This window comes from Glandiceps talaboti, chromosome 21 (assembly GCF_964340395.1).
Source record: "Glandiceps talaboti chromosome 21, keGlaTala1.1, whole genome shotgun sequence".
In the NCBI taxonomy this organism is placed as follows: Eukaryota; Metazoa; Hemichordata; class Enteropneusta; family Spengelidae; genus Glandiceps; species Glandiceps talaboti.
Window position 1 is genome coordinate 12,407,240 of NC_135569.1, and position 25,560 is coordinate 12,432,799.

General features: G+C 34.9%; 3 protein-coding genes across 3 annotated transcripts; 2 read left to right on the top strand and 1 right to left on the bottom strand.

Annotated features, from left to right (window-relative positions):
* Positions 1–3,944: 3,944 nt before the first annotated feature.
* Positions 3,945–6,222, bottom strand: LOC144451231 (mitochondrial coenzyme A diphosphatase NUDT8-like; the record flags this gene model as incomplete). Its single annotated transcript, XM_078142032.1, has 4 exons — positions 3,945–4,212; positions 4,692–4,772; positions 5,188–5,320; positions 5,984–6,222. Coding segments are annotated over 4 exons (675 nt in total), but the record flags the coding sequence as incomplete, so codon positions are not given.
* Positions 6,223–7,574: 1,352 nt separating this feature from the next.
* Positions 7,575–15,957, top strand: LOC144451121 (glutathione S-transferase kappa 1-like). Its single transcript, XM_078141892.1, has 8 exons — positions 7,575–7,670; positions 8,897–8,978; positions 9,569–9,697; positions 10,638–10,741; positions 12,380–12,415; positions 13,319–13,435; positions 14,008–14,101; positions 14,635–15,957. The coding sequence occupies exons 1-8, from the start codon at positions 7,596–7,598 to the stop codon at positions 14,676–14,678; spliced, it is 681 nt and encodes a 226-aa protein (XP_077998018.1). The 5' UTR covers positions 7,575–7,595; the 3' UTR covers positions 14,679–15,957.
* Positions 15,958–17,387: 1,430 nt separating this feature from the next.
* Positions 17,388–25,096, top strand: LOC144451120 (glutathione S-transferase kappa 1-like). The gene is made up of 8 exons (XM_078141891.1): positions 17,388–17,484; positions 18,933–19,014; positions 20,401–20,529; positions 21,199–21,302; positions 22,074–22,109; positions 22,369–22,485; positions 23,365–23,461; positions 23,962–25,096. Exons 1-8 carry the CDS (start codon positions 17,401–17,403, stop codon positions 24,006–24,008), a joined length of 696 nt encoding a protein of 231 aa, XP_077998017.1. The 5' UTR covers positions 17,388–17,400; the 3' UTR covers positions 24,009–25,096.
* The last annotated feature ends 464 nt before the right edge of the window (positions 25,097–25,560 follow it).

Genomic DNA, 25,560 nt, shown 5'->3' on the forward strand with positions numbered 1-25,560 from the left:
TGGAAATAAAATATCATTTTCAGAATATAAGGCCAACAAAGTGCATCACTGAATGAAATGAAGGCAGACTGAAACTATTGCCAAAGGCTATATAAACAGAAACAGACCACCAAGTGTTCATCAGCTGGTATGCACTAGTCAGGGTCTGGGCCTGTACAAAGCATTTAACCTTTGACCTTTGTCTTTCAGTCATCCAAGTCTGTGAACTGGTTGTGGGGTGGTCAGTGTGTGTGAAAGAAAGGGGAAATGACTACTGGTCATAAGGACCGAAGGACAGGTGTTAATTTTGCATGTTGGTGATGGCTGATGATATACTTATATAAAATGTAAATTAAAATTCCACCAGCTCATAGGGTAATTCTTGGAAGTGAATAAGGTACCCTTGATTTTTAAACAGCTCAGTCTGAACCAGTCAGTCACCACAGTCACCGGTGGTGGTATTTTTTGAATATTCGTACACACCTAATAATGTCATTATTTTGTATTGTGACCATCCTTCAATAGAGGAATATTAGCTCACAAGTGACTACATGTGCTCAGAACCTAATCTGTGTCAACAGGGCCATTCAAAGATGGGCAGTAAATTGAGTACATTGTAATCTGGGACGTTAAATGATAAGCAAAACACTACGACATTTGGTATTATAGTTACTGTATCAAATTGAACTTTTGTTCCAAACACAAACATGAAAACTGTACCTGAAATATGGTATTACGTTGTTTAAAGGCAGATGTCCATTATATAAAGAGGATTATGGGTAATGTATGCATATGCAGGAAATTCAAACTGCTGTAAGGAGCACTGACTTTGCCCTCATCCCATTTTGCACAGAAAAAGTTTCACATGGCTCTCATATTTCATGTATACTGTTTATAAATATATAGTGATGCAACATGAGTAGAAATAACTGACGTTAACTAAGTTTGGTAGTCAACATATATGTGTCTCTAAAATTCCTTTCTGGTATTATCAGCAATACTAGTACTGCAGTAACTGGAAATGATTGACGTATGAACTAAACACCTTATGACATAGACTTCTAATTGAGTTGTTATTCCATAGTCAATCACATTAAAATCTGATATTTAAGATGGCAAATTATTCGAGTCAATCTTGTTACCATTATTTCTGCTTGAATTGTCTCATACACTGCATGTTTATAGTTTTGTATTGCTCACTCTCCTAACATCTAGCCAACCTACACATCAGCTTTTAATCAGACCATGTAGTAAAAAACCACTCCATTTTCACTATTAAAGCTTTTCATATCTCCTAATTACTTTGCTGTTGCAGACATTCCAGTTCAATTTGTTCATTTTTTTTGCAGCATTCAACTGAATTTGTGAGTAGTTAAGTGATTGTTACGGCTCTCGGCAGGTTTATGAATTAACCAATTCATCACAATGCTTTAGTATACACAGTCATATTACTACATCAATACTGGTACCTAATCATGTTAATGTAACACAGTGAATAACCCTATAAGGCATGATTACTGAAACACAATGAAGAGAATGGATTTCACGCTGTCATGTTTCTACAGAATAAGGCAATGAAATGTCCTGTAGTAAACTTGTTTTCCAGTCTAACAATCAATACAGGCTATTAAATTACTTCACACAGTGGACTGATGTCAATATCAATATACAGTACATACTCAAATTGGCTGTATACTTCAATATAGACTAGGACTGAAAATGTAGAAATAACACTAAGTGCAGACAGTTGGATTTTATTTTCAAAATTTACATATATTTTGATTTCACTGACTACTGTCTTCACTAGCTGTAATTGAATATTTGTTTTATCACATTTACTTAATATTTTTAAATTAATTAGACATTAATTAGAAGTCTATTTTATCTATGAAAAGTATAGTAAGAGTTGAAATTTTGATTCATTGAGGGCACCTATTTTGGGTGTGGACCCAAACTCAATTTGATTAGAAATATTGCACATACTGTGTGTACTGCTACACAAATATGCTTACACACAGGTGATTCCATACTGTGCATGGTGTACGATATTATAATTAACCCCCCCCCCCCCCAAAAAAAAAAAAAAAAAAAAAAAAAATTCTTGGTCAGTGCTTGCATTACTTTAATATTCTCGTGTCGGTCTTTTTTCCCCCATGTTTTTCCAGTCCGGCCTATGCAGTCTGCAGGTCTGGGGGAAAACAAAAAAATAACCCTCCCTACTTCAGTGAAGACAACTGCAGAACCAATCATGAACAAGCAAATGACATCTGCCCCACATATACACTTGCTGTAAAGTACTAAATTAAAAGAACAGTAACTTCCATAAATAGTAGACTGAGTGACAGGTTTGCAGAGAATAAAGAAAAAACTTAAAATAAAAAAAAAAAAGAAAAAGAAAAATTTGCATCACTTTAGACAAAATGTCTTAACCAGAAATTTTTTTTTCTTTCTTTTGGCCTTAGGTCATTATATGTAACATAACTTTTTAAAACCTTCCTGTTCCAACTAGTGCAGTTTTAATATACAGCACATACTTAGCTGTATACTTCAATACAGAAAAGAAACCAAACTGTAGAACTCAGACTGAACAGCGCAGACAAGTGGATTTTATTTTGAATTTTACTTTTACAATTTCATTGACTCAAACAAAATAGGTTTCTTATAAATCACATAAGAAAGATTTATTTTAATGACTCCATTTTTAAAAAAATTATTTTTGTGTGATTTACTTTTGAGGGTGTACATGTACATTATATTGCATAAATTACTGTTTCCAAGCAAACAGAAAATATTCAATTTTCATACCAAGTAATGTATAGTTTTGGGTGGTCAGTTCAAATTTAAGAAAAGTCAAGAAAATTGTCAAATAGTTCATATTTATCAACTCTCCTCAAAAGTCACGGTTTATATTGTAAATATTAAAAAATTACAACATTAGATTCATACAGACGAAACAGCTCAACCAGCTTCGACATATTATATCATGTAAATACAACAACTGAAATATACTCCGATAACACCAACACATACCCAATCTCCCCCATTCCAAACGTAACGTACACCAAGATAGGGTGCTCTCACGCATCAGTTAATCCCTTTTCATAGATAGAGTAGACCACTGAGGGCAGTGCAACACAATGTATCTTACAGTCTATTTCAGCTACCGTGACCTACATTGCTATTTTCCCTTACAAATTATCAAATCAAATACCTGAGAATTAAGTTACAAACCCTTCATTATGGTATGGTTATGCAACAGCAATGATGATATAACAATATGTCTTTGAATGTTATAACTATCTTAGTGTTACATTATAACTTCCACAGATATAAATAAACTGATATGTGTCACCTGAACCCACATCATATTACGGTTTTTCCCCCATTAACCGTTCAAGTGCTACAAATCCGAATTGGTGCACCAGCAAGTCTGGTATAATAAACATAGTCTATTGTGAAACCCCATTTGTTTGGTTAATGGTTTCATCTCGTAATGAGAGAAACCCTTAATGTGTTTGTATCAGTTGTATTGTTACCTAATTTTTTCATTGCATGAAGTCTTGCCTTAGGTCACTTCATTCATGCAAATGCACCAGTGTTTTTTCAAGGGTTGTTTGTAAGGCACTTCTCCCACTGACCCTCGTAACATTACAAGTGAGGTGTTCATTGGCTACATAACAGGTGTACATGTTTTGTATACCTTTTTGTTATCAATCATCACAGCAAGTTCAAATCTGTCAACCCTGTCCCCTCTCAACCCAATCCCTCATCGCACCCACAGTAGTAAAATGTACGCAATATTTGAATTTTAGTATTTTAGTCCAGATTGATTACAGTTATATTTTAACTCTATATTCTAACTCAGTTGGTAGTAACATTCTCAACAATTGACCTGCAAGTCCAAACATTTCAACTGTATCACCCCCCCCCCCCCGCACACACCCACCACCTAAGCTCTCCTCACACCCTCAGTGTAACACATCATCCAGCAAGGATGGGTTAACAATGACACTATCTCTTATAATTAACAACAGATTTGTACACAGTTGGCAGTAATACTCTCAGCATCTGATCTGTGATAATGGCAGTCAGTCCCCATATTCTATGAGGTCCTCCCAGGAACACCGGCATGGCCATGCTTTCACGTCTAGGTCCAGTTGCTTTGAAGTGAGTATATCTCTGGTTTTCTGATGTGCACAGCTGCTTAAATGTTAGCGTAAACACGTCTTCGACCTGACAAGGAAGAAGAAATACATCATATCTTAATAAGACAAATACAGACATAAAAAGAGAAAAGAAAGAAAAAAACACAGATATGAAATACGATAAATAAAATGAATCCCCCTTAGGCACCTAGTCTTCTCCTTCATTAGATTTATTCAATAAATTTATCCAATTAGAATATTTCAGTAATAATGTTCACCACTAGAGGGCGCTGTTGGGCACAAACCCACCCAGCGGCATACATGTATGTACTTCCAGTCTCTGAATCTCCTTTCATTTTATTACTGTGTTAGTCTCTCCACTGTCTAAGGTTAGGTCTTCTGAGCCAGACGGCTTCTCTCCATTTACCAAACAGAAAGTGTTTCATTGAGCTGAGCTTGTACATATGAAAGCATCAGTTTTGGAAAGTCAGCATGATCAAGAATTCTTCTGACGGCAACTGAGGGTATATGACTGATCAAAAAGACACATAAGTTATTGGTTCTTACCTCCCCTTCATTTGGTTTCAGTGCATCCAAGTCAAGTTCACCAACATAGCCAATAATTGGTGTCACAGCTTTCTTTCCACTCTGAAATAATCATTAAAATTAAATGTAGGGGTATTTTTTAAACGTTCAGATTATGTTTATCGCTCCCCACTGCCAAGTTCAAACGTCTATAACTGACAAAATCGTTCGGGCTATTCGGGTATCTCCGACAGAATGCGCGCACACCACAACCGTACCAAACAAGCATAGAAAACACTGAACCGTTGTACAACGTGATAAACTGGGGGAATCAATCAATTCCACCCAGTGTTTACAATATATTGATTACTGGGTGATTATATTCACATGACCAAGGCACAGCTATCACCTTGTTGTGTAATCTACCACATACAACAACAATAGTTTTAGTTTGTGTCTATCTCAGTTTGCCTGAGTAGTCGTACAGAGTTTCACTGAGTGACAAAAATCCTGACAGCTAGCAGATTTATTCACTTACTTTATCTGGTAATGGTATGAGAGAACCCCAAACCTCCACTGAGTCAGCAGAAATACCAAGCTCCTCTTCCAATTCCCGTAGTGCAGTATGGTTCAAGTCTTTGTCACCTTGTTCTGCCATCCCACCAGGAAAACTAAACATAAAAAATACAGATGTCGACACATCGGACTAATAAAACCATGTGACAATAAAATACTGTCCAAATATTACTAAAACCTTTCTTTTACAAAAAAATTACTAAAATTTGCTCTTTTCCCCAGATTTCCTTTTTTTGAAATTAGGTAAGAAGTGCAAAAATTTAAGTCGAGTAATCACATTGATGCCAGACCCCTCCCCCTTCATATGTGACATTGTGCAATTGTCCCTTAGGCTCTATCATTCTGTTGAACTTCTTGTACAGCCTCAGTCAAGATGGCTTACCAACATCACACCTAGTGGCCATATGATGAAATCTTTTGTTTTTCCTTACATAATATAACATATTACGTGGGCTTAATATTAACTTATGTAAGAATAAGATATTTGTTTTTGGTTTTGGTGAATTTTTGATAAAACTAGCTTCAATCTAGTACTGCTTGATTGCATATGGAGTCATTCAGGACTCGATTCTGACAACAGTCCCTCCCTTCTCAGGGTCGTGTTAGTAAACTAGACCCGTGCATCATCTGCAAGCAGGACTAAGCTTCAATCCATATAGCGTTGCTGTATCTTATGGAGTTAGTTGTTGCAATGTAGAGTGCCCACAACGATGAATCTTTCAAGTTTGAATCAAATGATTATGTTGGTTGATACAAACCTTACTTCACCTCTGTGTTGTGACAAGTGTATCGTCCTCAGTGTGTACAAAACAGACGGTTCTCCATCGATAACACACAATGGTATACACACAGCACCTAACTGACTGGCATGTTTAGTCAGTGTTCGTAAGGGCTTCGTATTCTCCATCCTCTTTATTGCCCTGCGTTTACCTTCATCAGAGAAAATACTTGTCAATGCCTTCTCTAAAGTTGGACTGGAAAGTTTACTCAGTGATGTGGAAAAATGTCTGTGAAACTGGCAATTTGGAGATTGTAGTTGAAACTGTGGTATGCTGACAGACGAATTAGCTGTACTCTGTTGACTTTTTGTGGCTAATAGGACATTTCCTCTGCCTGATGTTAAACTTCTTCGACAACTCAAACTGGAAAAAAATCTTGGTTTGAATATTCTCCAGTACTGCCTTGATAGCTGCACAGTTGAACTTGACAATTCCATTTCAGTGATGGAGTACTGCAGATGATATTAATTCAATTCTTTCTTGTTTACTAGCAGGGCATGATTATGTACAATCATCTAAGACTCCACTACTGCAAATATAAACAAGATAAACACTTATTACAAGAATGAAAATTCATGGACTGTGGGTTCATTATATGAAAATTTCAACTCACAGACACAGAGTACCAAATTTTCACAAACATCTCATCAGCACCGTATAACAAAACAAATATATAGCACATTGTAGTACACCGCTGACGATGTTGACAAATTGTCAGCAAAAATTTGTGATCTGCTTACAAGAAATTGTTTGATTCTTTGAGTAGAAATTGTCATTAGTAAGTAATTGTTATTTTGATTTTGGGTAAACTGTTCTATATTTGCCAAATTCATTTGAAAGAAACTACATAAATATATTGTTGCTAGTGAATACATGCAATTTACTGTACTGGCTGGGTATTATCACACAACCACTTAGCACCAGCATGTCTTAGCTATAAAATGTCTAATTCCTTTGAAAAACACAGCGTGCACGCACCCTTGTTTTCCATGGAGATAGCTGTGATTACATACTCAGACATATTCGCCATTACACTTGACCTTCATTTCAAATGAATCCAACGAATGTCCATGGAACTGAAAAGCTATTTCCGAGATTCGCTACGAGATTCGAGATTCCGAGATTCGTACGTTGACATTGAAACTTAGAAGTTAGATAAACTTACAGGGTGGGTGTTATATGTAACTCTACTACCTGTGTCCATATGCATACGTAGTTTCAGAAGTTTACGTTACCTGATCGAGTTCTAAAATATCCATGTAGCTAGCTGACGACTCTGCTGACGACGACCTGCAAAATACGGCCCTTTAACTACATAAAGAAATGTGCCATTCAAATCACCGACGACTTGGACAAGTTACGGTTTAGTCTAATGCTACACAAATTAAAGTTTGGATTGGGGTTCAAAATATACTTTTGCTACAAATAAATATACTGTTTTATTTCGTAAAATTTAAAAAACCGTTTTTATAATTTTATGTCTTGCAGTACAGATGCAGAATATGAGATTATGGGACAAGTTAGGGGGCCTAACGGGGATCAAAGGTCAAACCAAGTCTATTTTTCCTGAAGTAGGTCACACAACACAAGGATGGCGGCTCCAGCACGAAAAACTATCGAGTTATTTTACGATGTTGTTTCACCATATTCTTGGATTGGTTTTGAAGTAAGTACAAAATGACATGAGTGAATATCTATGTACACAGTAGAGATTTTGAAACAAAGAAAAGTTTTCCGTTTTAAAGCGAGCACCCGCACTAGTCGCACACTCAGGTCGGTTTTAAAGTTGCTAAAGTCTCAGTAAAGTGGACTTTGCAGTTTGCACTTTTCAAGGGCAGGCATATTCAAGCTGTGCTAAATGCTACAATAGTAAACACTTACGTGAACAACGTGTTCAATCAACAAATATTGTTTCAACTGATAAAAGTATTATTTAGAAATTAAACAATCAGCACCTTGGTATCATTACTGTGAACGTTATTTCAATATTTGTAATAAAAAAAATTAATTAGATAAATATTATTTTATTTCATTAAAAAAATGGAGAATTTCATAATATTGCAGATTGTGATTTAGTTTATCAGCAAAAATAAGAGCCCGAGAGAATTTTGATTACATGTTTGTGCCCATGTGAAATTTTTTAAACATACTGAAAGTTTGTTGAACCTTTATGACACATACAATGAAAAGTGAACCCAACCTATATATATATATATATATATATATATATATATATATAGTTTTGGTAGTACTGGAACTCTTTCTTGGTTGTAACTCGGAGTTTCACGCATTGCACGTTCATCTGATGATCGCACGTTCATCTGATACTCACCTCATACATATATATATATATAACACAGTAACGGTTGATTACACCATGGTTACCAGATATACTTATGATAGAGTAAACAAATCTTTCTGCACCTATTCATTTATGTTTCAGAAGTATTGCATTACTTGCTTTGTTGTCACATATTTTGTTTCTTGTGTTTTGCTGGGTGTATTTATGTTGTGGTTTATTATATTATAATGTACTACAGTTACTGTTTTCCTTTTCTGTGTTGTGCTGTAGTGCTTTGCATAATGTTATGCTATGGTGACTTGAACAGCTGTAGTGCATACTGTTGTGCAGTGTTTTTCTTTACCATGTTATAATTTTTTTTTGTCTCGTGTTATGTTATGTTGTGTTGTGTTGTGTTGTGTTGTGTTGTGTTGTGTTGTGTTGTGCTTTGTTATGCTATTGTTTTGAAATTTGCATGTTGTGCTGTTGTGATGTTTTGCTACATGCTTATTTTCTGAGCTGTTGTATCTTTCTATGCTGTGCTGCATTACATGTATATTTTCTTCTGATTTGTTCTAAAATGTGCTATACATTACTTTTATAAATTATAGACACTATGTCGATACAGGAATAAATGGAATATAGATCTTAAGTTCAGGCCTTTCTTTCTTGGAGCAGTAATGCATGCATCAGGTAAGAATACATATGACCACTTAGGACACCCATGAATAATTAAATATTATTCACCAATATTTTTTTTCATTAAGCCAGAAAATATGAGTGACATAAGGGGTCTTTGTCACGCTGTGTCAACAGACCTCAGGTATTTTCTGGCTTATATAATAAAGAAAAATACTGGAGACTAACATGATTATAGCAGCGCCAGTAATGTCAAAGGAAATCGGAGAAAGTAATATTAATTTTGAACATTTGAAATTGTATTTCAAACACAGTAGAACCAGTGACGTATACACAAGTTGTTGGGACATAGAACGACCCGAGCATATATTCCATATTTTGTGTTCACTAGGACTACCAAAGAAAAAAATAATTATTTTCAGCCCTACATGTGCATAGCCACCAAATAGTTCAGTTGAAATGTTGATATGTGGCATTATGGGAACACTTGATCATGCAAGATCTAGTTGCCTCATGACATTTATTTTTTCATTTGATACCAAAGAAATTTAAGAAGATATATTTCCAAAACTTGACGTCTGAAAAACGCTGTAGCAAGGATATGTTTCCTATCTGTGACTGTTACTCCTTCATGTACATTCTAGACAATACTCCACCTGGTATGAATCCTTCTAAAGGAAAATATGCCCATAAAGATTTGGAGAGACTGAGAGATTATTATAAAGTTCCTCTTGCACCTTTAGCTAATCCAGTGGAAACTATGTTTACCAAAGGTAAGTAAAGTCAAATTCAGTTCTTTTGTTTACAGTAATAGTTTCTAGATGGACAAAACTGTCTGTACACGTACATCCAAACAGTAACATGAATGCAAAGAGCTTCTTTCATTCCATAGTTCTTTTCATATACAACAATAATCTTTATTTATCCTGCTTTAAGTATATAAACACTTATCTCGATCCCAAGAAGTACAATGAGGGCCATCCCTCATGGATTCAGTGTTAATGCAGGAGGAAACGAGAGTACCTGTGTTGTTCGGTAGAGTCAAACTGAATGACACCCTTCTTACTTACAGCATGGTAAATTTAATGAAACCCCTGAATGGGTTCCAACCCTGACCCCAGTGGTAAGTGGCAAGTGGTTTAACCACTCAGCCACTAACAACCATTATACCTAGTATTGCATCCAATAGAGTGTGCATATCAAATAATTGTCCATACATGTATCAAGCTCTGGCACATGCACACTTGCCAACATCCATTCTTTCAGTGGTCTAGCTTTCATTTTTTTCTCACTACTTGTGTATTATTGCACATAGTATTACAATTCTTTTGTCAATTTATATGGTATCATGATTCAAATTATGTGTGCATGCCATTTTAAATGCTGGGTAGGATATGATAAAACATTTAAGTCTCATGTATCAATACTACAGCTGACTGGCCCTAGGCTCTTAAAGTCAGGCCCTTCTACCATACAATAAAACCCATATCCAGGCCATAAAGATTACTGTTAGTTCATTTTGATATATTGTATTCTTTTAGTTTGAGTTTGTATAAAACCTTGTGATTATTTTGTATTTTAAGTGACTCTGATCACTGCCTCTGTAGATTTTAGCCGCTATAGAATTTTTTACTATTATTATTATTATTGTTGTTATTATTATTTATTATTATTATTACATTGTTTGGCCACTTTCCTTTTCCAACTTAACAGGTTCTCTGCCAGCACAGAGACTGTTGACAGCCGTATCGCTCAATGAAAATGAAGAAGCTGTGGAGAAGGTATCTCGTCAACTGTGGCTCACTGTTTGGTCAAAGGTGACGATAAAGTAACATTCTTTGGTGTTATATAACTTATAATTGAAAAATGCCCCAGAGATTTCAATTCTCTCTCTCTCTCTCTCTCTCTCTCTCTCTCTCTCTCTCTCTCTCTCTCTCTCTCTCTCTCTCTCTCTCTCTCTCTCTCTCTCTCTCTCTCTCTCTCTCTCTCTCTCTCTCTCTCTCTCTCTCTCTCTCTCTCTCTCTCTCTCTCTCTCTCTCTCTCTCTCTCTCTCTCTCTCTCTCTCTCTCTCTCTCTCTCCAGATGTATATATATGTGTGTATATATATATATTTCTTTTATCTATATATATATCTCTTGTATCTATCTGTGAAATGTATGGTGTTGACCACGACATTATTTTCCACCCAAAGAAGTCGAAATGTATTTATTTTATGCCTCGTAAATGTTTAATTAGAGTTGAATGTTTACCTTCAGTCCGTGTTGGAGATAAACCACTTAGTATTGTTCATGAACATTCTTACTTGGGTTATACTTTGACAGACTCTATGCATGATGATAGTGCAATCAAGCGCCAAATGAAATGTTTTTACAGCCAAGCCAACATGTTACTCCGTAAATTTCCACACTGTACAATTGAGGTTAAGGCTACATTATTTAGAACTTTTTGTTCGAATATGTACTGCTCACAGCTGTGGTCATTGTACAACAAGAAATGCATTAACAACCTTAGAGTTGGTTACAACAATGTGTTTCGCATTCTGATGGGCTACTCACGTGACTGCAGTGCCAGTTGTATGTTTGTGCAGCACACAGTCCCCACTTTTGCGGCTCTAAGACGTAAATTGATGTACAACTTTTTTAAACGTATCGAAAACAGTCAAAATAGTTTAATTGCAGCAGTGCTAAATTCCGATACAATCCTCTATTCGGGGATTCATAAACTGTATAGAGATTTGTTGTATTTTTAAATGCTTTTTTTTTGTCCATGTGTGTATTTGTCAGATTGTCTTTTTAAAGTCTTACTTGTTTTAAATTGCCGTTTTTATGTATAGTTTTTATCTATGGGATGTTTTTGAGCGTGTTTGCGTTCTTTTCTTTCCCGAAATAAAGTTTAATAATAATAATAATAATAATAATATATATATATATATATATATATATATATATATATATAGATATAGATAAAAGAAAGAGTTCCAGTACTACCAAAACTATATATATATATATATATATATAACTCGGTGAGTATCAATCTGCTAAAACAATGCTCTATACCGCAGTGGCAGAGCATAATAGTTTTAAAACTATATATATATATATATATATATATATATATATATATATATATATATATATATATATATATATATATATATATATATATATATATATATATTCTCTCTCTCTCTCTCTCTCTCTCTCTCTCTCTCTCTCTCTCTCTCTCTCTCTCTCTCTCTCTCTCTCTCTCTCCAGATGTATATATATGTGTGTATATATATATATTTCTTTTATCTATATATATATCTCTTGTATCTATCTGTGAAATGTATGGTGTTGACCACGACATTATTTACAAGATTCCAAGAATTAGATAGTTGTAAGTAATTCATTACTTGAACACATAATAATACCTGATATATTACTTGATTTCTCTATTTTCTATTGTCTTTCAGGACCAGGACATATATGAGCCAGAGAATTTAGTAAAGGTATTATAATGTCATGATTTCTCAATACCCTTTATGTGCATGAACCTTTCTAATGTACCACACATGTAGTTAGTGAGTCGGCCAACATTTTTAAAATTTACAGAAACCTAAAATTGTCAGATGCATCAAATATATAAATATATTCATCAGACCACTGAAGGATACTGACTACCATCCGTTTACAGACATATTATTCTGCCAGTCCAGAGAGATATCAATGCTGAATAACTAAATCATTGTTTGGTCAAGTTCCTAGACAGATCAAAATGTTACCTCTCAAAAGTAACTATTTCGTAGCGTGGTATAGCATATTACTAGTATGCACTTATTGCCTCGCTATGAGGGCCCTAGTACACTCTTACTATGAAGACCCTCATGTAGAACTATTTCCCGAAAAGTCAAGGGCTAATGCCATCTACCAGTGCCAACTAGGTAATAGGTGTTTCATAACACATCACATTCTCAGACATATGTTCTTTCTGTTGTCAAAGCTAATCCGTGATAAGACTTCCAGACTACATGTACATTAATATTGCCCTAGGGAAAACGACATGTGAGTAGTTCCCCTATATGCAAATTAAGGTCACTATGGGTCAGTAGTCCATAACATGTTATACGATCTAAGCCAATCGCAGAAGGCTATCAATCTGATTAAAATCTGATGTGGTGAAAGCGGCTAGATGGTTTATTCGTTCTGAGTGATTGTGGGAAGGGGGCAATCACTTGGAACAAAACAAACGACACAGAATGATGGAAAAAGAGGTAAATAAACCATCTAGCCACTTTCACCACATCAGATATTAATCAGATTGAGAAGGCTATATGAAAATCATTTTTTATAATACAGTATGTCATTCTAGTTCAAATTTCTGGTCATATCTTTCAATGTTTTTCTACTTCAAGGTTGCCCAGAACGCTGGATTTTCTGAAGAGAGGGCTAAAGACTTGGTCAGCAAGATACAAGACAAAAACGTCAAAGATAAGCTGAAAGAAATAACAAATACAGCTATTGGATATGGTGTAAGTGGTCATTTAAATAAAATAATTACATGTCATTTCATGCACAAATTTATCTCAAATGTAATTATCACAAAGAAAAACTTTTAAATAATTATTCACTTATTCCTCAGACAATTCCAGAATTGATTCTTTCACCATTATCCATCTAACAATAGACAGTTTCAAATCTGCCCGCACCAACATTAATACCACTGATCTCATACATTGTGTTCACCTAAATACTCAGTGGTGAATTGAAAAGGACGCCACCAGTGTTACACATGTGTGATGATAACCTTTGTTGGATGTTTACACTGTATGGAAGTAGAAGTAATCTGTGTACAATTTGATAGGATCATTATATTGGTACCATTTTCTGAAATTGATAGACATGAGTTGTTAAAATAATGTGATCATAATCACTGGAACAAATACTTCAAGAGAGGGTTGCAATTTTGGAAGAAGACTTTGGTGGAAAGGACTATTTCAGAAAAGATTACACGAACAGAAGACGTAATGTGTATATTTATTATAGTCATTGCTATAAAAGGTGAATACTAGCTAATCACATGTTTTGATAATTTACTTTTTAGGCATTTGGAGCCCCAACTATGATTGTACATCTTGATGGCAAGAAGCACATGTTCTTTGGATCTGATAGATTTCACATCATAGCAGATATGATAGGTATGAAATGATTTTAAAAATGGTAAAAAAATGAAGAAAAATGGTAGCCAGTTTGGTTATTATGTGAGCAATGAACTATTCTAGTTGACTGCACTGTTGCAGTTTCCGAACCAGTAAATTGTTACATGTGTACCAGTTATTCTATACATCAATAATTTGGTATTTACACTGCAGTGCAGTATTGAAAATTTACTGTATACCTGTATGTAAATAATTGCACAGGTGTTCCATGATGTTCATGAAATCTTGTTAAATAAATTAACAAAATTTACTTTTCGTCATGATAACACATGATGGCGTTAATGTATCCAAATGAGGCAGAGCTGTTGCTTTTTGAAATTGTAATATATTTGTTTCACCACTCTAAGCATGATAATTAGGTTGAAGCCCAAATCAACTCTCAAGACTGGAATCCAGACTACAGTTTTACTGTTACCATACATCACTTTTAAATTGATGCTGTAGTTCCATATATTAAGTATAATTGTTTTTCTCATAACTGATCGAAGCATTTCTTTTCATTTTTTTTCCAGGGGAAAAGTATGAAGGGCCACTATTAGAATACTCTAAACTGTAAAGATGGTCCATTGACAGTCTGTAAGATATGACATTCGTGCCACATGCTATTCTGTAAGATACGACATTCTTGCCACATGCTATAAGCCAACACTCCTTATAGGGCTGAACAACACGATGTATCTTATAGTATATATAGTCCACTGACTGATGAAATTATGATTTGATTCGGTGTTAAATAAAAATTGAATTATTGATTCAAAGCTATGCATTATGTATGGCACTTGCAGCTGATTTTTCTAATGCAGATTAATTTGTTGGAAAACCCTTATCTTTAATATGCACAACAATGCACAAGAAGTTGAAGCAATCAACTCAAGACAATGAGGTGTTGACTATTGTATTATGATTGATATCAATATTTTTTGGATGATGTTGATATTTGTAGAGAAATTCTCTCACAGAATACCAAATATTTTTTGTTGTTAGTGTCCATCTACAACACTTCGGGATACTGTTGATATTTGCAGAGAATTCTCCCATAAAACTCCAAATTTCTTTTGTTTATAGCATCCATCTACAATACTTAATGGGATACAGTCTGTAATTTTACTGGTTTTGGGTGATTTCTTTTATTTCTTACTGAAATATCCTCATATTAATCCAGTTACTTCAACATAGTACACCTTGCCTAATTCTGATAGAGCTCTCACCACAGCATTAAATACACCATAGTTATAAAATAACACATTTTGGATACCAACAGTTATAAAAAAACGCCAGAGTTTTGGTAACAGAGTCTCTTTGTTTGGATTTAAAGCTGCACTATCTGAAATTGGACCATTTTTTGAATCTGTGTACATTTTGCGGACTGTACTGATTTTAGCTGAAAAAGGATCCTAGTTACGGACTATCATAATTTGAATAATAGTAACCGGGGTACACTCAGTTTTATTATTATAGGGTTATAACACACAAGCATTTCAAAAACAAATTAGCACTGAGCTTCAAAAGTCCAATGCTAAAAACAACAAGTTGAACTGCTTATGCATTATAACCAGTGTAAATCATTTGATCTACCGATCTGATGAACATTTGTGGTCACTCAGGTTTACATTTATGTTTTATCAATAAAAGGCAGTTCATATCTAAGTAATCCAGACTTTAGATACTTTATGCAGGGTACAAAGGGACCATAGATTGCATATGTTGTGTAAATATCTATAATCAGATATAGTTAGATTTTGACTGTTTGAGTTGATCCAGTATATTGAATCTGCCTGCAGGGTATAATTGCTGTCTTCTTAGCCTTGTTGGTTAGTCTTGATTTATTTTTGAGATCTGATTTAATAAAATGATGGGAAAATTTATTTAATTTGTGTTTCACTATTCTTCTTGTACAGTCTGTTATTCAAATTGTGATGTACAGGTCTGTCTAGTTTCACTTTTCATTATTCTTCACCTCTCCTTACAGTATCATTGAAAAGAAACATTCATAGCTTCATACAATGGAAGCTAATATTGCTATAACAGCCAACTGAAACATTTTCCATGCTTGCCATAATCATTTATAGCATCCATATCAAGTATAAAAATAACACTGGTTTAATTATAAGACTAGCATGTGGCCTTTTTCCAATTGTAGTCAATTTATAAAGAACGTCAGCTAACAAACCGGAAACTAATTACAGTATAATGACAGTTCCACAACTGTGAGACAAATAGGGGGTTCTCACTTAGCCAGTTGAGTCCATGCTGAGTTGACTCTAGTCTTACCTAACATTGAAAACAAAAATATGAACAGATAATTTCGAATCTGAGTTGGGTTAAATATACGTTAGGTACAATGGAGAGGGGGGGGGGGGTAGAGTCGACTTATCTTTTGTGTGGGACACAATTCCATTTGATTATGCAGGTGTAATTAGTTTCCTAAATAAGGAAGGTTCCAGGGTTAAAGTTCAGGGTTGCTGCTAATGAAGGCTATAATGCTCATATTGGATGACTTTGGTATGTGATCTGTGTCAGATACAAAAATTCAATGTGAATGGAGTCAAAGACATCTTGTGACATTTATGTCTACTCTCCTGTCATTTGTGCTTTGTAGTGATATGATAACATTGTTTACAGATTGAATTAATTAAAGCAAATATAATGATATACCTTGATGTGGCTGCTATAAACATGTGTTGTGTTTTCCCAACTCACAGAAAGGCAGCTTTAGTGTGACCAGACTGCACGTTTTATATTTTTATTTTTGTACTCCAGTCACTATATTAATGTAGTGATATGATATGAAATTGCATAAACTCGGACACTAATTGATACTATTAGATTCACTGTACAGTTTGGCAAAGCCTTTCGACCTGAACAGGCAAAATGTTACTAGTAAGTAATAAGAACCCTTGGTTGTGGTACAAGAACGTATTATTACTGTGACCTATTAACAACTATGTACATGGAAAACAAAATAAAACCCAGAGAAATGAAAATCCTCATGTTATAACTATAAATGCGCCAATCTTGAAAATATATCTTTCTTCCAAGCTGTCCAACCCAATATAGTGAGGCAAGTATCTACAGCCTTCTTTTCAAAAGATTGGGGGGGAGGGGTCGTTTTTTTTTCTTTCTTTGTACTAAGACTGAAAACGGGCATTACGATCACGCCATCTTCCCCTCACGATAGTTTGCATCTGGCGCCCACCCCACTTTCGCCGACCTCCATATTTTGAATGGAACAGCCCAGAGTGACCTAGGAGAGGTGAAATGAGGACACCGATACAAACATGGCGGCCGTGAGAGCACCAGCAAAGAAAACCGTGGAGTTGTTTTACGATGTTATTTCACCCTACTCGTGGATTGGTTTTGAGGTATGCATTCATATTAAATCTAAAACCCCATCGCAGAGTAAGAGTTACCTCTAACATGATTTTAAAAACATAGCAGGCGTTGTGACGCTCACGCTTGCAGACTGAGTAAGTCGGGCTTAATTTCGTCCCTTGCTCTCCACACGTCCCTAGGCCCTTCCCACCTCCATGCTCTCCACAAGTGGTACAGTGTGAGAATCGAGTGCTCACTTACTCCGTCTGCCGATAGGACGAGCTCACAAACTACTTTCCAAAACTTAGTTGTATTACATGTATGTAGGTTGGGTGCGTTATACCATGGAAGTGGGTTTACTTCCATGGTTATACGCACATCCCAGGAACCAAATCAAAACATTCCCAAATTATTTAACACGTTATATACACCCACCGGGGGGGGGGGGGGGGCTAGAGTACTCACCTGGGTAATGGCTACAAGTGTACCATGACGGATTCACATTACAAGAACAGACAATACAACAATTCTAAAAGGAGGGGTCAAATGTCTACATTAATTCTGCCTAGGGGTCAAATGTCTACATTAATTCTGCCTAGGGGTCAAATGTCTACATTAATTCTGCCTAGGGGTCAAATGTCTACATTAATTCTGCCTAGGGGTCAAATGTCTACATTAATTCTGCCTAGGGGTCAAATGTCTACATTAATTCTGCCTAGGGGTCAAATGTCTACATTAATTCTGCCTAGGGGTCAAATGTCTACATTAATTCTGCCTAGGGGTCAAATGTCTACATTAATTCTGCCTAGGGGTCAAATGTCTACATTAATTCTGCCTAGGGGTCAAATGTCTACATTAATTCTGCCTAGGGGTCAAATGTCTACATATAATTCTGTCTAGGGGTCAAATGTCTACATTAATTCTGCCTAGGGGTCAAATGTCTACATATAATTCTGTCTAGGGGTCAAATGTCTACATTAATTCTGCCTAGGGGTCAAATGTCCACATTAAATCTGCATAGGGGTCAAATGTCTACATTAATTCTGCATAGGGGTCAAATGTCCACATTAAATCTGCATAGGGGTCAAATGTCCACATTAAATCTGCATAGGGGTCAAATGTCCACATTAAATCTGCATAGGGGTCAAATGTCTACATTAATTCTGCCTGAAAAGGAGTCAACATACATGTTAATTTTATTAATAATGGAAGAACATTACTACTATAACTAACGCCAAATGTTATCTAGAACTATTTTGATTATTTTTAATCAATGAACAAAAGTTAAATTCCATTGCAAAATTTAGAAAGATAACAACTTCCAACATAAGTTTACATATACACCAATACACTTACAGGTGGTTGTAGTGTTGAAATTAGATTGAATAAAAGTGCTAATATCACACATGTTTGGAAGTAAACATTTTGACAGCAGATTTTAATGATATAATATACTGTTAATGATTTGCCACATTTTTATTCTATCTCTCTCCTGTAGACACTATGTAGGTATCGCAGTAAATGGAATATTGATCTTAAACTCAGACCATTCTTCTATGCAGCAGTATTAAAGACTGCAGGTAGGACTGGATTTTGTCATCACTATGTAGACTGTATAAGGTATGTACTTAGCACAATGTCATTCCTGGTAAAGAAATCATATTCTTTCCAAGATTTGCCATGGTGGCGCTCTACTTCCTGTCTGTGTGTACCTTGGGGGTATACATGGTATAGGTTACTCTGTTAATCATTGAGCACTGCTGTTTTCCTCGATGTCTGAATAATATGAAAAACATCCCTGATTTACACTTCTACAGAATACCACAGGACAAAGCTCTTAATAAACAGTACTATGAGGTGATGATACCCCCAATTTGAGCAAGGGTGCTGTATTTTCAATTTCCTGTTTGTAGTCTGGAATGGCCTATATTATCAATTTTTTTTAAGAAGTTAAAACAAAGCCTTATCACTACAGAGTTCATTTTATTAACCTTTATTAACAGCCAGGTCTCAATCCCTGGTTTTCACATTTCTATAATCTTAAATCAGTGGCACCATAAGGATTAACATGACCAATCTCTTGATGTCTGAATCAACTTTTTCTATATCTCTGCCAAACAACTGTTCATCTTGATTTTAATCCTAAACCGAACTGGGCATTCAATACTACATAAATGACAACAGGTAAATCTAACAAAAATATTTGCCAAAAAGGGACAGCTAGAATTACAACAGTCATTTTGTAAAACATTACAATAGGGAACTTGCAAACAAGCCATGTTTGAATGTTGCATCATGGGAAATGTGATAATAAATACTAATAAATTAGTATTGTTAACAATGTTGATACATTGTTTGTAACCACAAATAATCAATTCATAGTTACTCTGACCATTGTGGGAGGTTAATTTTTATCAGTAGCTCAGATTACAATAACCACAGATATCCCTTAGTCCTTTGCATATGAGCATGCTCAGTCTGGATTGCAAGTTCCCCATTCTAATTATCATATTAAAGGGGCACATGCTGTGTTTATATGTGTTTAGGCATAGTTTTTACAGCATACTTAAAAAGGTACTCACAGTGTTGTACATACTTCAAGTACACTTAACCACCACTTGCAATTGACTGAACTCAAACTTGGTATTAAGATATAGCTCTTAATAATCTGATGACATAATTTATTGTACCTATCAAAAAAAATTCAGGAAATTCATACTATGCAATAAACTTTTCTAACAATGCCAGAAGACAATCATGATATTATAGAATACATGCATCAACATTTTCAATTATACTAAAATGTAGTTTTATTGAAGTATTTTCACTTGAGTAAATCATAGACCCTACAGTTGGTGTAGGGTCTATGAGTAAATGGCTTAATATAAACTCTTGAGAAGCTTGTGCCACTTTAATGATATCTAGATTAATTTTCAATCTAACCTTAATACTCCTTTTTTTTTTAGAAAACAAAGCTCCAATTTTCAATAAAAGAAAGATGGAATATATAATGAAGGATCTTGGGCGACTGGCACATTTCCATAAAATTCCAATCAAACCGCCAAGTGATCCTTTTACAACTTTATTCAAAAAAGGTAAATATACAACCATTAATGAGACTATACTTGGTGCACAACACTTAGTCATTAATGCCCCCCCCCCCACCCACATAAATGTGCATGGTAGAAATACTATTATTGTTTTTAATATCAGGTCAAAATTTAATAAGGTATTGCAATGTCCAAGTACGTATTTCGACATTTCTTAATGTAATTAGAATACACAAACCAATGACACAATTATCAAGAATTCAGCATGAGAATTAAACTGAAGGTCTTCATACCATACTCAAACCAAATTATTGTTTTTGAACAGAAAAAATTGATTATATACCCAGGGTCGTTCTACGCTACAAGAATTTACTCATATCTATGTCTCAGGTTTTGCAGTGAAAATATGAGTCAAAATGTTGCAAATTACAAATAGTTCCCCCTGATTTTGATAAATTATACTTGAGGAGGTATAATTATGGTAATCCCAAATATTTTACTGTTGAACCAAAAAATACCTGTGACCTAAGGGTATAAATTTGTCACTACTTGTCTAGCAGGTCATAGTGACAAGGCTCCCTTAGGTCACGATTATTTTACTCAACTTTAGAAAGAATTCAAGAAAAGGTTTTTCTGCTTGTTACATTTGGTATCAAAACAAATATATTAGTTGTAATATGTCCTCTGTGAAACCTTGTCGTATATTTCCAATAGGTTCACTGCCTGCGCAAAGACTTCTAACTGCAATATCAATGAATGAAAATGATGACTCAGTAGAGAAAATATCAAGACTATTTTGGTTGAGAATATGGTCAAAGGTAATACTAAAAATTATACATCAATTCTGTTTTAAAATTAAATTCATATGTTTTGGTGATCCTGTATTAAATTAATCTTCTTTCTCCCAACAAGTTGAATTACTTGTTTACAAATACCCCCTGGGAGAAGGAGGAGTAACTCTTTTTAGAAATACAAACTTGAACATTACAGAACTGCATACTTCAGTCATTGTCAACATATTGACCTATTATTAAAGCTTTATTAAGCTCAGATGTCAAAGGTCGTGTCTTTTGAATAATGAGTCAAACTCTTTCCAAAGACTGCAGTATGCTGTCGAACATTTTATGTAATAATTTTCAAGTTTGTGTTTGGAACCAAAGTGTAATTTAATACTCAACATCAACTCTGTATATACACTGTGTACTGCTATACCTAAATTTGCCTATGACTGAAAAATGATTACCTTAACTGTAACAGTGTTTTCTCTAGGTTTCCAGGACAGAGGGGTTCCCCCCCCCCCCTTGCATCAAATTGTTTTGAGGGGGGGGGGGGTTTCAGTGCTAATGATTGTAATTCGTTAAAATGCAAGTTTACAACACTTTTAGGTTTTTAGGTGATCTTACATAGACATAGTACCATGTAACTTGTTTCTCAATTACAACTTATATATACTTTTAATGTCTGTCTGTCTGTCTGTCTGTCTGTCTTTCTGTATGTTGTCTTTCTGTTATGTATTCACATACTTTAAATCATGTAATTTTGTATTCAAAACCATTGTAAATATGTGTTCATATTTTTCTTTTATACAGGATAAAGATATTACAGAGCCAGCCAGCTTTTTAGAGGTAATTTCAAGTACACTATTTCCATCATTCAATATGATGTAATGTTGAAAATCAGTCTGAATATCATTCGTTCAACTGGCACCTTAATTTGCATATGCATGAGTACTTTTTTGTGTCATTAACTGAACACAATAGTTTTGGGTTGTGTGGTACTAATGTGTCAATACCTTCATGGTTATTGATTAGTCATTTACATACTTCATCCAATGTTACACAGTAAATGCACAAATAATTGAAAATGATCAATATACTCCCCCAGGTGATGAAGACTGTTGGTTTAAATGATGAGAAAGCCCGTAGATTGATTGGGAAGATAAAGGACCAAGATGTCAAAGACAAACTGCAAGAAAACACTCAAACAGCTTTAAGTCATGGTGTAAGTCATACATATCATATGTAGAGTTGTTGCTAAACGTTCCAGATACACCACATCTCTGTATTTCAGATTACGTATGTGACCATAGATTCAAAATCTGAATTTCTTCTCTTATCATTGTTGGTGGCAGAGTGCACACACATGGTTAAACAACTTGCCTCTTATCACTCGGGTCAGTCCTTTCTTAAATTTGCCACACTGTATCTAAGAAAGGAGAATGTTATTCATTAGACGCTACAGGTTTTCTTCAGGTACTTTATTTCCCTCCTGCATTAACACTGAATCCCTAAGGGTCACCCCTCTTTGGTACCTCTAAATGTGGACCATTCCCATATGTATAAATGATGATTTCCAAGATATAGATTAACTAATAATGTTATTTTCAATACAAAATGGGAGAGCAGATACAATCATACACTCAAGTAAAGCAATTCCACTCTATGTTACACTTATAGTGTTTTAGGACATATCTGATTGTAGTTTAAGGAGAGATGCTAGTAAAAATTATTACATATGTACCAGTGTACTTACACTGTTGCATGTGCACTGTTGCACTGCAGTGCAATACCGAAACCAGTTTTGTATACCTGCATGCAAATGATATTCAAATTAGGGCACAATTGTTCATTGTACTCAAAAGCACTCGATCTCACAGTGTCATTTTTACCGAAATTTGCTGTTTTTAATAAACATATATGTAATAATAACAGAACCCTAGTTCGTGTGAGTTCCAGTGTGGGTGACACTTGCGAAAGTATGGCCTTAGAGAACTCGGCAAGCACTCATGCAAATACCCCGAGTACGCCACACTTGTACTTGCACATCATTGGATTCTGTTGTATCTTTTACCACTACAGTTGTCATTTAATTCCCTTTCAGGCATTTGGAGCTCCAAAAATTCTTGTCCATGCTGATGATGGAAAGAAACATGCATTCTTTGGTTCCGACAGATTTCATATCATAGCAGAAATATTGGGTAGGTTTTCCCCAACAGTAATGATATCCATATTCATACAGGCTAGAATATATTTTTCATTAGATACAAGGCATCTTGTAGAGTTGATGCAAAGTGGCCTGTAGTTTACAGAAGTGGGTAGCCATGACTGGCACAATTGCATATACTAAGTATAGTTTGTGTGTATTTCATTGAAGACTTGGCTTAAATATATGACATATAATTGTGATATCAAATTTTCACAGTGCTTTTATCTTCATAGTCACTCAAGCAAGAAACTTGTAACATGCAGACAATTATCAGATTCGAGACATTTGATGAGTTGAACCACAACAATGAGAATGAGACATCTTACTGCCTTAAACCTATGACGACACAGTTAGGAAGAGTGCTATTGTGATATTAACATAGTATAATCTGCTAATTCTTAAAATTTAGCTTTTTTGTTTTTGTGTTTTTTAGATAGTATTTTGAATTTCAGTAACACAAAATGACAACTAATTCCATGTGTAACTTTACAGGAGAAAAGCATGATTTCAATCCAGCAGATGAAGAATTATCTGTATGACAGTGAGAACGACAAACAATAACAAACAGAGTACCAATGTCCCTGAAAGCTGCCATGATGACAATGACACAGACATCAATATAATATAATATATTATCATTTCCCTTCAGTTGTGATCAAAAGTTAATTTCATCAAAATATCAAATACTTTCAAAATATCAACAACTGACAGCCATATTCATCTGGTACCAAGACTAAAAAGTACCATTATTTTGGTGGGAAGCCCCAGTAAAATTATAGGGTACTCTGGTAGATTTTACCTGCTTACTGCCCCTTAACATACACACTGGGGTGACTACCTCCAGCTTAGGTGCTGTAAATGTTATTACCTGGATAAACTGGCATAGTTTTCTATACATTGTACCATTATTTTCAACATTTACATCAACCATTGCCTCCCCAATGATAGCATTTTAAGTTAAACAAACAATGATGAGTCTAACTACAGCAACCAAAAGACCTGGAAAACGGGTCTTGAAAGTAGTTTAGCAATGACACAGTTGCAAGCTGGCACAGCGGGTTTCAATAATTAGGCTGGTTCATAAAAAAACCAATGTTTTGACTATTCACATAGTCTTTATTCATGTTCTAAAATAAATAAAATGACACAGGAAATATAAAAAATAGTATGGTGAAAGGCAAAGTTAAACAAGTGAAAAGGGGAGGCTATGGAACAAGGCAGTGTGAGTTGTCAAAGCGTTGGTTATTCGAGCTTATTTATTGCAACCTGTTGTGTCATTGCCACACTTGCTGAGTTTATAGTTTGTAAGTCTATATATACTCATTATGTTACCCTAACAACTTACATTGAAGTAATGACGCAGTTTCAATTCTTACATATCTTTTAGGAAGTGCAACATAATGGATAAAAACTATTTCAATTCAAAGACACTGCAGATGTTTTACAATCTTTATTTTCCTCTGAGTATAAGATACTATGTAATTATTGTAACAGTATTTCTTTCAAAATGTATTATAGCAATGGATTATTATAGTTATGTAATACAAACTTGGAAATTACAATCTTGGTTTTCTCTTGATTTTGAGCAGCAAGAATGTGTTTGTTGTTGTTCTATGAAGCAATCAGATGTCAGTATTTTCATTGCAATGTTAGTGACGAATATACAAGGATCAACATTAAATTCCATCACTGAGGTAGACGAACAGCTCTAATAACATTATAATTTTTCATAATTATTTTTTTGGTTAAAAGACGGAGAAGATATCTAATACTGTTCTTGCCACTGTGAATCCATTGCAGGTAGCATTGTGAATGTGAACACAGATTCAAGTATTGACATATCTACCATGTTACCACCTGTATAGATTGTAATATACGTCATGCTGTTCAGCCCAGTTAGGCTTCTAAAAACACAACAACTGTACTATACTGCCCAATATCCTGCACAGTGCAACCAGATTTAGTTGCAACCAATCAAATGGTGTTGTAAAGGTGTCAAAATGACTGACACCAGCCTTTCAATACAGATTTATGAGACCAGCCACCTAATTTTACGCCAATCCTAAACACGGTTCCAATCAAAGTCTGGTA

Excerpts from the sequence above, each read along its gene's own strand:
- LOC144451121 (XM_078141892.1), top strand. The coding sequence starts at position 7,596 with ATGGCGGCTCCAGCACGAAAAACTATCGAGTTATTTTACGATGTTGTT. Across the intron at positions 7,671-8,896 it reads ATTCTTGGATTGGTTTTGAA|ACACTATGTCGATACAGGAA; the intron begins GTAAGTACAAAA and ends TATAAATTATAG. Across the intron at positions 12,416-13,318 it reads AGCCAGAGAATTTAGTAAAG|GTTGCCCAGAACGCTGGATT; the intron begins GTATTATAATGT and ends TTCTACTTCAAG.
- LOC144451120 (XM_078141891.1), top strand. The coding sequence starts at position 17,401 with ATGGCGGCCGTGAGAGCACCAGCAAAGAAAACCGTGGAGTTGTTTTAC. Across the intron at positions 17,485-18,932 it reads ACTCGTGGATTGGTTTTGAG|ACACTATGTAGGTATCGCAG; the intron begins GTATGCATTCAT and ends TCTCTCCTGTAG. Across the intron at positions 23,462-23,961 it reads TATCATAGCAGAAATATTGG|GAGAAAAGCATGATTTCAAT; the intron begins GTAGGTTTTCCC and ends GTAACTTTACAG.